This window comes from Esox lucius, chromosome 3 (genome assembly GCF_011004845.1).
Source record: "Esox lucius isolate fEsoLuc1 chromosome 3, fEsoLuc1.pri, whole genome shotgun sequence".
Lineage (NCBI taxonomy): Eukaryota > Metazoa > Chordata > Actinopteri > Esociformes > Esocidae > Esox > Esox lucius.
In genome coordinates, this window is record NC_047571.1 from 33,483,370 (window position 1) to 33,496,624 (window position 13,255).

At 41.4% G+C, this 13,255-nt stretch overlaps 1 protein-coding gene across 1 annotated transcript; it reads right to left on the reverse strand.

The window, feature by feature from the left end:
- Positions 1-1,404: 1,404 nt before the first annotated feature.
- rab31 (RAB31, member RAS oncogene family) lies at positions 1,405-11,268 on the reverse strand. Its single transcript, XM_010895891.4, has 7 exons — positions 11,069-11,268; positions 10,283-10,362; positions 6,923-7,004; positions 4,841-4,912; positions 4,574-4,680; positions 3,872-3,981; positions 1,405-3,432 (listed from the first exon to the last, which is right to left on the reverse strand). The coding sequence occupies exons 1-7, from the start codon at positions 11,102-11,104 to the stop codon at positions 3,335-3,337; spliced, it is 585 nt and encodes a 194-aa protein (XP_010894193.1). The 5' UTR covers positions 11,105-11,268; the 3' UTR covers positions 1,405-3,334.
- Between the last annotated feature and the right edge of the window lie 1,987 nt (positions 11,269-13,255).

Genomic DNA, 13,255 nt, shown 5'->3' on the forward strand with positions numbered 1-13,255 from the left:
TCCGTTTGTATTTGTATTTTACGCAGCGTCCCAACTTTTTTTGGAGACAGATTTGTACATATTTGGTGTGTGTGTTTGCGTGAAAGAGAACCTGCATGTGTGTCGTACCAAAACAGACAATCCTAATTGTTTTCAAATATATTCCGAGAATTGTTGTTCCCTGTACTCTTCCTGTCTTTTAAGACCTTTCAAAGACTCGTCCACGGTTTTGGGTGAGTGGCTGTGCCGACCCGCACGTCTGTGGTGAGCCTCCCAGGGTTGCCGAAAGCGGCTGAAACAGAGCCGGCCTGAGGAATGAGCCACTCAGACTCTTTCCATCTATTTACAGCATCCACAAAGGTCAGCCACCAATGGAATCACTGAATAGAAGCGCTTAGACAGACCTGTTGACCCACCTGGGTCCTGTGGATTTGAGGGATGCTCAGAAATGTATGAAGTAAACAGAATGTGATCACTTCCCCAGGAGCAGTGGATTGGTCTACAGGCGCTTGAAGATGCAGGCTGTGATTTCTGGCTGCTGGTTGTTAAAGTATCGCACTGTCTTGCCAAAATGGTCCCTGTAAATCGTGTACTATGGAATGTATGTTTCTATCAAAACCATTCACTTTCCAACATGGAATTTCATGGATATCAGAGGCGTGATAGTGATTTTTTTTCACCACGGAGTGTTGGTTTGGGCTAAACTGTTTTCTGGAGTTAACCGAATGCTCACTGTATCTCCCTACGATCCGTCGGGATCACGTCGTCAAGCGTGGCGAGGTATGAGGCCTACAAAGCGTGGCGAGGTATGAGGCCTACAAAGCGTGGCGAGGTATGAGGCCTACAAAGGGCTTCTGGAAACAGTTAAAAAAATACTCTGTGGGGATTTAGGCCTGTTTCTCTGTGTTAGTATGGGGGGGAAATACTTTGATGCAACATCAATGTTTTGTGTAAAAATTTGATCAAAACTATTAGCTTTCAAACGTGTCAGAATGTTGGCCACATTTCAACCTGCTCCAAATATCCTTTGGAAGTTGATCTTCATTAATGATGGCCAAAAATCTAAATATACTCCTCACCACGAGTAGGCCAATTTGTATGACACTCACAACCAGGTGATCAGTGGTAAATCAACCTGGTAGAGGACGTCTGAAATTTGTGAACCAGCATCGCCACTTGGATTGGAACCCGGGGCCTCACAGGCAACAAAAATACCAGCAAGAGGTGTCACGTTTGGTTCTAAAGGCCCCCAACCCAGCTGTGCCCTCTGACCCCAACACGCTGAACCCAAGCATTACAGTGGAGGCCAGGCCACTTCACCTCAATGACAGGGCAGGGGAAACACTGTGTTAATGAAAACCACTCTCGAAACCGATGACTAAACAAGACAAGCCCAGGAGGAAATAGAAACATTACTTTTTTTTTTTTATTATACAGATTAATATATCAAATGTTAATCTGGTCTGCATATGTTATAGTAAAGAGAATAAATTGACTCAAGCACACGAAAATGTAACAGTTTAAACTATGAATAAAAGTCCACTTCATATTGCACTACAAAGGGGACATTTAAACAAAGGCACTTGCATTGTACAATGGACAGTGTTGACGGGCATTCAGGCTAAGGACTGTGCAGCTATATCAGATTATTGACTGTTGCCACACCTGGACATAGATCCAGCTTTTACTGCGTAGAGTAGCAGAACACTGATGTGGTACAAAATCCTGACTGAAACATGTAAGTAGAAAAGGAACGTCGCTGTATAAAAACCATTGTACATTCTTCTACACAACAAGGCAGATATGTCTACACTTTTCAATCGACCGTAGGTCTACCACAGGACTATTTGATGGGCAAAATGTTGGGGATTGTAGTCATCTAAAACTAACACTGCATCAAATATAATCGATGAAACACTAGATAAAACTACAACGGTGGTCCACTCCCAAAAACGATTGGCTCCAGTTTCCGGAAACAGACACAGTAATTTCCCTGTCTGCATATCTGGCCAACAGCTGTGTTTACAATTATATTAGCCACTTTTCAGTCAATATTACATTGTGAAAAAAAAATATATCACCAAATGGTCGTTACAATATAAGACAGACATCCATGTAACCACTTCATTATAGACACTTTGAACATTGTGTACATTCCCCGGAAATGGATTGTACATGCATGTGCTATGACGAAACACACACATACATGTATTCAATCATAGAAAGTAATTGACTGTCTAGAGACTGGGTTCAGACAATCAATTAATGTCATTAACACATAGACTCTATATACACTGGCAGCGCACTGGAGCCACTGCACAATTGTTAAGTAAATATCTGGAATAGGAATCTGAAATGTACTGTCCAAACTGTATAGGAATACAGACGAATGAAGTCTGTGTCATATAAAATAATGTGATTAAACTCAACTAGATGATTTACTAAGTGCAACTTATCCAAGCTTCATGTTTAACAAGTTAGTCACGGGAGCTAATATATGTTGATTCCTAAAAGGTTTTAACATGGTTTTGTTTTTTATGTGCTGCCGCATGTTAATTGAAAACGTAATCGTCCACAATGTGCAATGTAGCTCCATGCATAAGAGTGGGTGTGGAACTTCAGGCTCCATTTTATTATGGCATTTAGGTCCCTACCACCACTAGAGGGCGACAAAACGGAACTGATTCCTCTACATCCAGCAAGCAGGTCTAACACAGAAACAACACCCACAGAACAACTTGCCAGAGGATGAATAGAACTGGACTGGTAGGATACAGTCTCCTGAAATATACCCTTCGGGGTTTGTCAGGATCATTTCAGGCATTAACGGACACGCAAGTTATTTTAGGTCCCTCGGAAGCCAAAGCATTTCTGACGTTCTTTCACCCCTGAGACACGATTCTATATGTGTGCTTGACGTGCGGGTTTGGCTGCCGAGCGGGCCAGCTGACCGTGCAGGAACACAACCCAGCCACCGGACCAGAACCATGTTGCTGTATGGTAACAAGGAGAGCAATAACATCGCTGCCAATCAGATGGCTCTCGCCTTCCTGACGCCAGGCCCAATCAGATGGCTCCCGCCTTCCTGACGCCAGGCCCAATCAGATGGCTCCCGCCCTCCTGACGCCAGGCCCAATCAGATGGCTCCCGCCCTCCTGACGCCAGGCTCTTCTGGGACAACGCAAAAGGATAGTATGGATGTAGGACTGGAATGTTGTGCTACCGCCATCTTGATGAAGTGGGGTCATGAACCTTGAACCTGTCTGATCCACAGAAATTAGGGAAGTGCTAGGGGGCTAGGAGTTAGGGGGCTAGGAGGTAGGGGTTGGGAGCTAGGGGGCTTTTTTGTGTACCATTAGCAGCAACGTTTGTTGGACGGGGGGGGCTGTCGGGTGATCTTGAAGGACTCGTTACTGTCGACTTCTGGATTGTCCAGGGGCGGAATCTGTTTACCTGAAACAACAGAACCCAGGATCAATAAGGTCTAAATCCTAACTGTCACTGAGGTTGAATTGCCACCTAGGTGTAAACAGATTTCTGAATTCACCCCGAAAAGGAGCTGCTGACATTTTTCCTAATAGCGCTACTGGAAGATTGGAACAGAATGTTGTGGTGGTGGCATATGTCTAAAAACAAAGTTATTAAAATATATTCACATTTATTATTCGATTTATTAGTCAAACAACTGACTCGACTGGAACATAGACCTCGAGCATGCATAATAATCAAACCAAATGGGGCTGGTGTCAATAAGCCTAATCCTAGAACCAAAAACATCTCCAAAGGATGCTGAGGTCCACAGTGTAACATTGTGTTAAACAAACGGTTTGAATTGGTCAGATGGAATGACAAAGTCTGGCCAAGACAAACTTTACGAGGTAGAAACACTTACTGATCTTTTGAAAGAGCTCGTCCACATTGACAGCGTTTCTGGCGCTGGTCTCGATGAAAATAGCTGCAATCGACTCAGCAAAGTCCTTAGCTTCCTTCATGGGAACCTCCCTGGTAAACAAGTCACTAAAATTAGAAGCTGGTACATGGGCTAGCGTAACCAGCTCAGCCGTTAACATGGCGATGGTGTTTCACACTGGAATATCATCTTGGAATAGTCAGGAAGGTGATAACTTAAACGGGCCCTATGTTAAATTTGCACTGTACTACAAGCATAAATGACCAGAAAACATCTGCAGTTACATGTTTTAAGTTAACATTTAAAATAGTATTTTCTATCAAATTGAGTGCCTGAGATATTCCCCATTTCAACTTTCTCACCGGTCCATCTATCATTTACATTGACTTGTAATCTCCCCATACTCGCTTTAGACACTCACAGTACTATCCTTCCCACTCTCAACCAGGACCAGCTAATCTTAGTCCGGTTCTTGGTCCTGGAGTAATGAAATGCTCAAGTTGCACTGTGGGAAAGAACTATTAAACAATGATTCTTTTGTTTAGATGTCTTCCCCATGATTCTACACAGCGGGAGATAGTAAAACCAAAGGAATTCCCGTGAATGAATATGTGTGGTCCAAGCGTTTCACTGGTACTGCATATTCTGTGGTATTCAACAGCAGTCCTAACACACGACAGATACCTAATGTCACCCAGGTCATTCTTGTTCCCCGCGATGGCTACAACGATGTCGTCAGGGCCATGCTCCTTCAGCTCCTTCACCCACTTCTTCAGGGTCTGAAAGGAATCCTGAGGGACGAGCAGAGAGACAATGCAAGGGCAACATACGACCACAGGACTGCTGGGTAATACATGGACTCAATCAAAGCCCGACATCTCCAGCCTGGTCCTAGACCTGGCCAGGATCATTACCACCAAAATCCACACAGGACATTGGTTTGTTCCTCACCAGTCTCGTGATGTCATAGACGATGACAGCCGCGGCAGAGCCTCTGTAGTACATGGGGGCCAACGAGTGGAACTGGAAGTCACGAATACGTAGCGTTATAACAAACAGGGTTCATTGGTTTCAGTCGCTTATAACACAGTTAGAATCCATGTGAATGATGAGTACCAAGAGCCGTGCAAACCGTTTGGGCATCATTGTAAAATAAATAGTTGAAGAGTAAAATTGAAATGACATGAAGCTGAACTAAGGAGTAAAAAGTCCTAACATAATCCTAACATAACCAAGCCACAGCATCTGAGGAGGAGGTGCTGGGAGCAGGCTACTACTGAGGTATGAATATGTGGGCAGGAAGTGATGATGACAGCAGTTATTTCAACAGCAGGGTTTTTCTGACCCAGGCCTGTCCAGTCAGCAAACTGCCCAGTCAACACACATTTCCATTTAAACACACACAGAACACACACAAGTTTCCATTTAAACACACAACACAAACACGTTTCCATTTAAACACACACACAACACACACACATTTCCATTTCACACCACACCCTTTTGAGTCATCATGCCACAGCGACACAGTAAACCTTGACCTCTGACCTCTTTATTCTGTGATCCAAATGGCCCCTGTGGGTCCTGGAGAAAACTATAAGCCCTGAATAACCCGTCACATCTTCCCTATGGACAGGAAGTTATTGCGTGATAACAGGAGCTATTTGTGTTGCATTTTCACATCGGAGGCAGGAAGTGATTGTGTAAACTAATACAGACGTGATTGGACAGACGTATGGCTATGATGTGACAACAAAATCACTAACCACTGTTTAGTTCCAACCCTGAGCACTGTCTAGTTCTAACACTCACCACTGTCTAGTTCTAACCCTCACCACTGTCTAGTTCTAACACTCACCACTGTCTAGTTCTAACCCTCACCACTGTCTAGTTCTAACACTCACCACTGTCTAGTTCTAACACTCACCACTGTCTAGTTCTAACCCTCACCACTGTCTAGTTCTAACACTCACCACTGTCTAGTTCTAACACTCACCACTGTCTAGTTCTAACACTCACCACTGTCTAGTTCTAACACTCACCACTGTCTAGTTCTAACACTCACCACTGTCTAGTTCTAACACTCACCACTGTCTAGTTCTAACCCTCACCACTGTCTAGTTCTAACACTCACCACTGTCTAGTTCTAACCCTCACCACTGTCTAGTTCTAACACTCACCACTGTCTAGTTCTAACACTCACCACTGTCTAGTTCTAACACTCACCACTGTCTAGTTCTAACACTCACCACTGTCTACTTCTAACACTCACCACTGTCTAGTTCTAACACTCACCACTGTCTAGTTCTAACACTCACCACTGTCTACTTCTAACACTCACCACTGTCTAGTTCTAACACTCACCACTGTCTAGTTCTAACCCTCACCACTGTCTAGTTCTAACCCTCACCACTGTCTAGTTCTAACACTCACCACTGTCTAGTTCTAACCCTCACCACTGTCTAGTTCTAACCCTCACCACTGTCTAGTTCTAACCCTCACCACTGTCTAGTTCTAACACTCACCACTGTCTAGTTCTAACACTCACCACTGTCTAGTTCTAACACTCACCACTGTCTAGTTCTAACACTCACAACTGTCTAGTTCTAACCCTCACCACTGTCTAGTTCTAACACTCACCACTGTCTAGTTGTAACACTCACCACTGTCTAGTTCTAACCCTCACCACTGTCTAGTTTTAACCCTCACCACTGTCTAGTTCTAACACTCACCACTGTCTAGTTCTAACACTCACCACTGCCTAGTTCTAACCCTCACCACTGTCTAGTTCTAACCCTCACCACTGTCTAGTTCTAACACTCACCACTGTCTAGTTCTAACACACACCACTGTCTAGTTCTAATCCTTACCTTCAGGGTCGTCTGAAGCTGAGCACTTAAGCTACTGTGGGAGATCCAGTTTAATGGAAAAGCAAGCAACCCCAAACACTCAATTTGAACAAACAAAGAATGAACAAAGATAAACATAGAAGAGATCAGTAAAGAGGAGGAAGAATCGTAAGGAGTTACCTACCCTTTCCTGCCCTGCTGTGTCCCAGATGAGGAATTTGTGTAGTTCATGTCCACACGGCACGGTCTTGGTTAAAAATGATGCCCTTAAAATAAAACCAAATATTTACCCATAAGCAAAACCCACATCCACACTTCCTTTGCATGATCCTCCACTGGAAAAAAAACAATGCCACTAAGAGCAACAGCCCAGGTTGGCAGAGAATTCATTTACACAAGACTACTCTCCTGTCTGTCTCATTAGACTGACCTCAGAGGGGAAATCAGATGCTACAACCAAATGTTGGTAGTTCACTAAGATGCCTTACTGCTATTATAAACCAGTTATTGACCTGTGGTATAGTAAGAGGGTAGGATATGACTAGTAGACTATACTGACCTGTGGTATAGTAAGATGGTAGGATATGACTGGTAGACTATATTGACCTGTGGTATAGTAAGAGGGTAGGATATAACTGGTAGACTATATTGACCTGTGGTATAGTAAGAGGGTAAGATATGACTGGTAGACTATATTGACCTGTGGTATAGTAAGAGGGTAGGATATAACTGGTAGACTATATTGACCTGTGGTATAGTAAGAGGGTAGGATATGACTGGTAGACTATATTGATCTGTGGTATAGTAAGAGGGTAGGATATGACTGGTAGACTATATTGACCTGTGGTATAGTAAGACGGTAGGATATGGTAGACTATATTGACCTGTGGTATAGTAAGAGGGTAGGATATGACTGGTAGACTATATTGACCTGTGGTATAGTAAGAGGGTATGATATGACTGGTAGACTATATTGACCTGTGGTATAGTAAGAGGGTAGGATATGACTGGTAGACTATATTGACCTGTGGTATAGTAAGAGGGTAGGATATGACTGGTAGACTATATTGACATAAGGTATAGTAAGACGGTAGGATATAACTGGTAGACTATATTGACATATGGTATAGTAAGAGGGTAGGATATGACTGGTAGACTATATTGACCTGTGGTATAGTAAGAGGGTAGGATATGACTGGTAGACTATATTGACATGTGGTATAGTAAGACGGTAGGATATAACTGGTAGACTATATTGACCTGTGGTATAGTAAGAGGGTAGGATATGACTGGTAGACTATATTGACCTGTGGTATAGTAAGAGGGTAGGATATGACTGGTAGACTATATTGACATAAGGTATAGTAAGACGGTAGGATATAACTGGTAGACTATATTGACCTGTGGTATAGTAAGAGGGTAAGATATGACTGGTAGACTATATTGACCTATGGTATAGTAAGAGGGTAGGATATGACTGGTAGACTATATTGACATAAGGTATAGTAAGATGGTAGGATATAACTGGTAGACTATATTGACCTGTGGTATAGTAAGAGGGTAGGATATGACTGGTAGACTATATTGACCTGTGGTATAGTAAGAGGGTAGGATATGACTGGTAGACTATATTGACATAAGGTATAGTAAGACGGTAGGATATAACTGGTAGACTATATTGACATATGGTATAGTAAGAGGGTAGGATATGACTGGTAGACTATATTGACCTGTGGTATAGTAAGAGGGTAGGATATGACTGGTAGACTATATTGACATGTGGTATAGTAAGACGGTAGGATATAACTGGTAGACTATATTGACCTGTGGTATAGTAAGAGGGTAGGATATGACTGGTAGACTATATTGACCTGTGGTATAGTAAGAGGGTAGGATATGACTGGTAGACTATATTGACCTGTGGTATAGTAAGAGGGTAGGATATGACTGGTAGACTATATTGACATAAGGTATAGTAAGACGGTAGGATATAACTGGTAGACTATATTGACATATGGTATAGTAAGAGGGTAGGATATGACTGGTAGACTATATTGACCTGTGGTATAGTAAGAGGGTAGGATATGACTGGTAGACTATATTGACCTGTGGTATAGTAAGAGGGTAGGATATGACTGGTAGACTATATTGACCTGTGGTATAGTAAGAGGGTAGGATATGACTGGTAGACTATATTGACATAAGGTATAGTAAGACGGTAGGATATAACTGGTAGACTATATTGACCTGTGGTATAGTAAGAGGGTAAGATATGACTGGTAGACTATATTGACCTATGGTATAGTAAGAGGGTAGGATATGACTAGTAGACTATATTGACATAAGGTATAGTAAGATGGTAGGATATAACTGGTAGACTATATTGACCTGTGGTATAGTAAGAGGGTAGGATATGACTGGTAGACTATATTGACCTGTGGTATAGTAAGAGGGTAGGATATGACTGGTAGACTATATTGACATGTGGTATAGTAAGACGGTAGGATATAACTGGTAGACTATATTGACCTGTGGTATAGTAAGAGGGTAGAATATGACTGGTAGACTATATTGACCTGTGGTATAGTAAGAGGGTAGGATATGACTGGTAGACTATATTGACCTGTGGTATAGTAAGAGGGTAGGATATGACTGGTAGACTATATTGACCTGTGGTATAGTAAGAGGGTAGGATATGACTGGTAGACTATATTGATCTGTGGTATAGTAAGAGGGTAGGATATGACTGGTAGACTATATTGACCTGTGGTATAGTAAGATGGTAGGATATGGTAGACTATATTGACCTGTGGTATAGTAAGAGGGTAGGATATGACTGGTAGACTATATTGATCTGTGGTATAGTAAGAGGGTAGGATATGACTGGTAGACTATATTGACCTGTGGTATAGTAAGATGGTAGGATATGGTAGACTATATTGACCTGTGGTATAGTAAGAGGGTAGGATATGACTGGTAGACTATATTGACCTGTGGTATAGTAAGAGGGTAGGATATGACTGGTAGACTATATTGACCTGTGGTATAGTAAGAGGGTAGGATATGACTGGTAGACTATATTGACCTGTGTTATAGTAAGATGGTAGGATATGGTAGACTATATTGATCTGTGGTATAGTAAGAGGGTAGGATATGACTGGTACACTATATTGACCTGTGGTATAGTAACAGGGTAGGATATGACTGGTAGACTATATTGACCTGTGGTATAGTAAGAGCGTAGAATATGACTGGTAGACTATATTGACCTGTGGTATAGTAAAAGTGTAGGTTATGACTGGTAGACTACATTGACCTGTGGTATAGTAAGAGCGTAGGATATGACTGGTAGACTACACAACGCTAAAAGTTCGCCTGTTCCTTACTTCCAGGAAAATCCTGACACATCTAATCTTATTTTCCTTCTAGGATGTCAATGTTTTATTTTAGATAATGACTGAATGGGGTAGCTGAGAGGTGAATGCACACTTGTTGCTGCCAATTAAATAGATTAACATTTTTGGATAATTAATGTAAAACTTACCCTATTGTTGGGCTGATGTTGTGGTCGAAATGGTCTTGCACAAACCTGCACACAATACTAGACTTTCCCACTCCAGTATCCTGCAGAAAGAAAGCGATGTTAACTCTTGTCAATGTACGGAAGACAAAAACATCTGAAAAATACTTATTGCTCAACACTTCATAAAACGACGTGTTATTGCCAAAAGCATCGTAGTAGTCTAGGTATTTTGTTTGTGCCACTTGCAATGCAATGTAAGGGTACAATGTAACCGTGCAGTGGGACTGAATGGTTACCAGTAACTGCACTAGCCGGAAAATTTGGTATGACGTAATGACTGGTATTTTTAATAGCCAGGAGAGCCACTCCAAAAATGCTTAGTAAGGAAAATCACTCAATGGATAATGACAACAAAACAAACTCTGAGCGAAAAACTATAGTTGACAATAGAATTCAAAAGAAAATTGTAAATATCCTTATTTACCGGCCGGGAAATATGGACCGATGGTATGCACATTTTAAAGAACTCATGTTTCAACTTGCAACGATCCTTCGATAATAAGAACGGTGCCAATCAAATGAGATGTCAAATGAAATATATATTAACAACTTTATTTTCATGCCTGTTGATCTTAGCAGCTAGGAGGTCCCCTTGTGTGAGTCTAACATATATATATATATATATTATATATATATAGATCCCTCTCGGTATTCAAACGGCCGATGTTGTCGGTTTAAAACGATTCTGCCGGACCGCAGGCTGAAGGAATTTCCAAACAGAATCACCCAATAAGTTATTTCACTTACCCCAAGAAGACACACTTTTAGTTCCCTTATGGCCATTTTAAGACGTTATGGCTATCTAAGAATACTTGTTCCGTTTCCTTTCAATGCCTTTGTCTCTCCATGTTTGCTTACAACATTTTTTTCCTTAGATAAAAGAGAGAAACCCAGCCCCTAAACAGGACAGACGACCATCTCCCCAAGTATAACGGAAATCAGTTCGAGCAATCCGAAACGCTCGGTGTCACGTGACCACCGTAACCCCGTGTTAAGAACAGACTGAATTAACAGAAAGTGAAAAACAAGAAAGTATAACTGCAAGGAGACAAAAAGGTGTGAGGAAGCGAACAAATAAATACATTATTAATAACAATCTCAGTAGAGCTGTAGTCCAATGTAAGTTAACACGGTGAATAAGGGTGTAGTGGAAAAAGCTATGTATGGACTCAACACTTAATAAACACATGGTAACAAACGTTTTCTGTGGTTGTGGTCGTAGAATAATAATTTCTGTTTTCAGGTAAAATCTTTTTAAATTGCGGACAGAACCACCCCTGTCTCTGCTTAATATAGCTCAGTGATTTTTGACCACAAAATCCGGTGAAAAAAGAGCTGAACTTCATGTGCTCCTGAAATATATGATTTCATATGCTCTTGAAAAACGTATGACACCAATACACGCACATTTCCAACGGACTGAGAAACGAGTAAACAAATCCAACACTGATGAACACCCATATCGATTCACACTGAGAAACACCCACAGTATCTCACAGAACTTAGTACACCCCTCACATTTTTGTAAATATTTGATTACATCTTTTCATGTGACACCACTGAGGAAATGACACTTTGTCATCTCTTTATTTTAGCTTTTTGCAGCGTTGCAACACTGTACATGGCAAACAATACAACATCTGAAAGGCGATTATCCCTTTTAAATTTTTTGGATTGCAATGTTAATTTTTTAAAATGTATTTCTTCCTCTTGCTAAAGGGAATGTAAACAGAGGTGTCAAATGCCAACCAAAATGCCATGTCAAATTTAATGTTAGAACTGTTTTTCTCTGGCCAAACACTTCCAAAACAAACTGATAAATTATACATATAAATTATGCTAAACTGTAATTTGGTTTTGATCATTTTAGCAATTACGCAACCCTTTTTGACCCTTACCACAAACCACACTTCAGGAATCCCTCTCTAAAGTAAACATTTTGACAATCAAATTTCGTTCTGGCTGTAATGGAACAGGCAGCAGAATTTACTCGTCCATGAAGCTTAGCAAACCCTCAGCCTTTTGGCCAGTAGCTCTGAATGGCATTGACTCTTCCACAAAGCCAAGTGGAGAAGTAGATGTTTGTTTATGAATACAGTAATGCACCAGTTATAATCTGAGGTTGTAATCATTATTTGTACATATAAAAAGAATGGTGAGTAATTATTCGTGTGAAAACAGGTCTAGTAAATTGGACCACCACTTAAGATGACTATCAAACTGCATCCGTGTTCGATGCACAGCCCTGTTTCCTAAAAAGTTGGATTCAGTTTCGACATTGAATTTGTTGTTTTTGTACCATTTTCCAATAAATAAAGGGACATCAATGAATCCTGTTTTCATTTGCATTTTAAGCAGCGTCCCTACTTTTACTTTCGGAAATAGGGTTGTAGAATCCGCCAAGTGAAAGTGGCCATTTAAGCTGCGACTGGAGCCCAACCAGTGATATCTACAGCCACAAGAGGAAGTGTAACAGCGCTGCTTCCTCTGCTCAAACCAGCCATCCTCTGAACACAATGATAAATGTTGCCCATGAAATCTCATTACATCACCCCACAAAAGCCAGGACTACTTCAAGATTTCAGAGTGACGTAACTGAGTGAAATGCTACCAGTGATGATGGATAACAGACTAACCATTTAAAACCTGGTACTCTCACCCCTTTGAGCCCAGCAGCTAGGCGGACCCCGACTGATTGAACCAGGTCACGGCACAAATATAAGGCCACTTCCACACACACCAATTGCATGAATACATTACTACTTGTTTATTTTTTTTTTACTTGATCATCACAATCCGTGTACTGGATCAGAACCAAAAGCATCACAGCATGGATAGCCCGATTCTGTCCACGAGGGGGACATAAATGCACATGTTTACCATGATTATAATGCCAAACTTGCTGCAGAAATTGTTGGAGAGAGTCAGGAACCA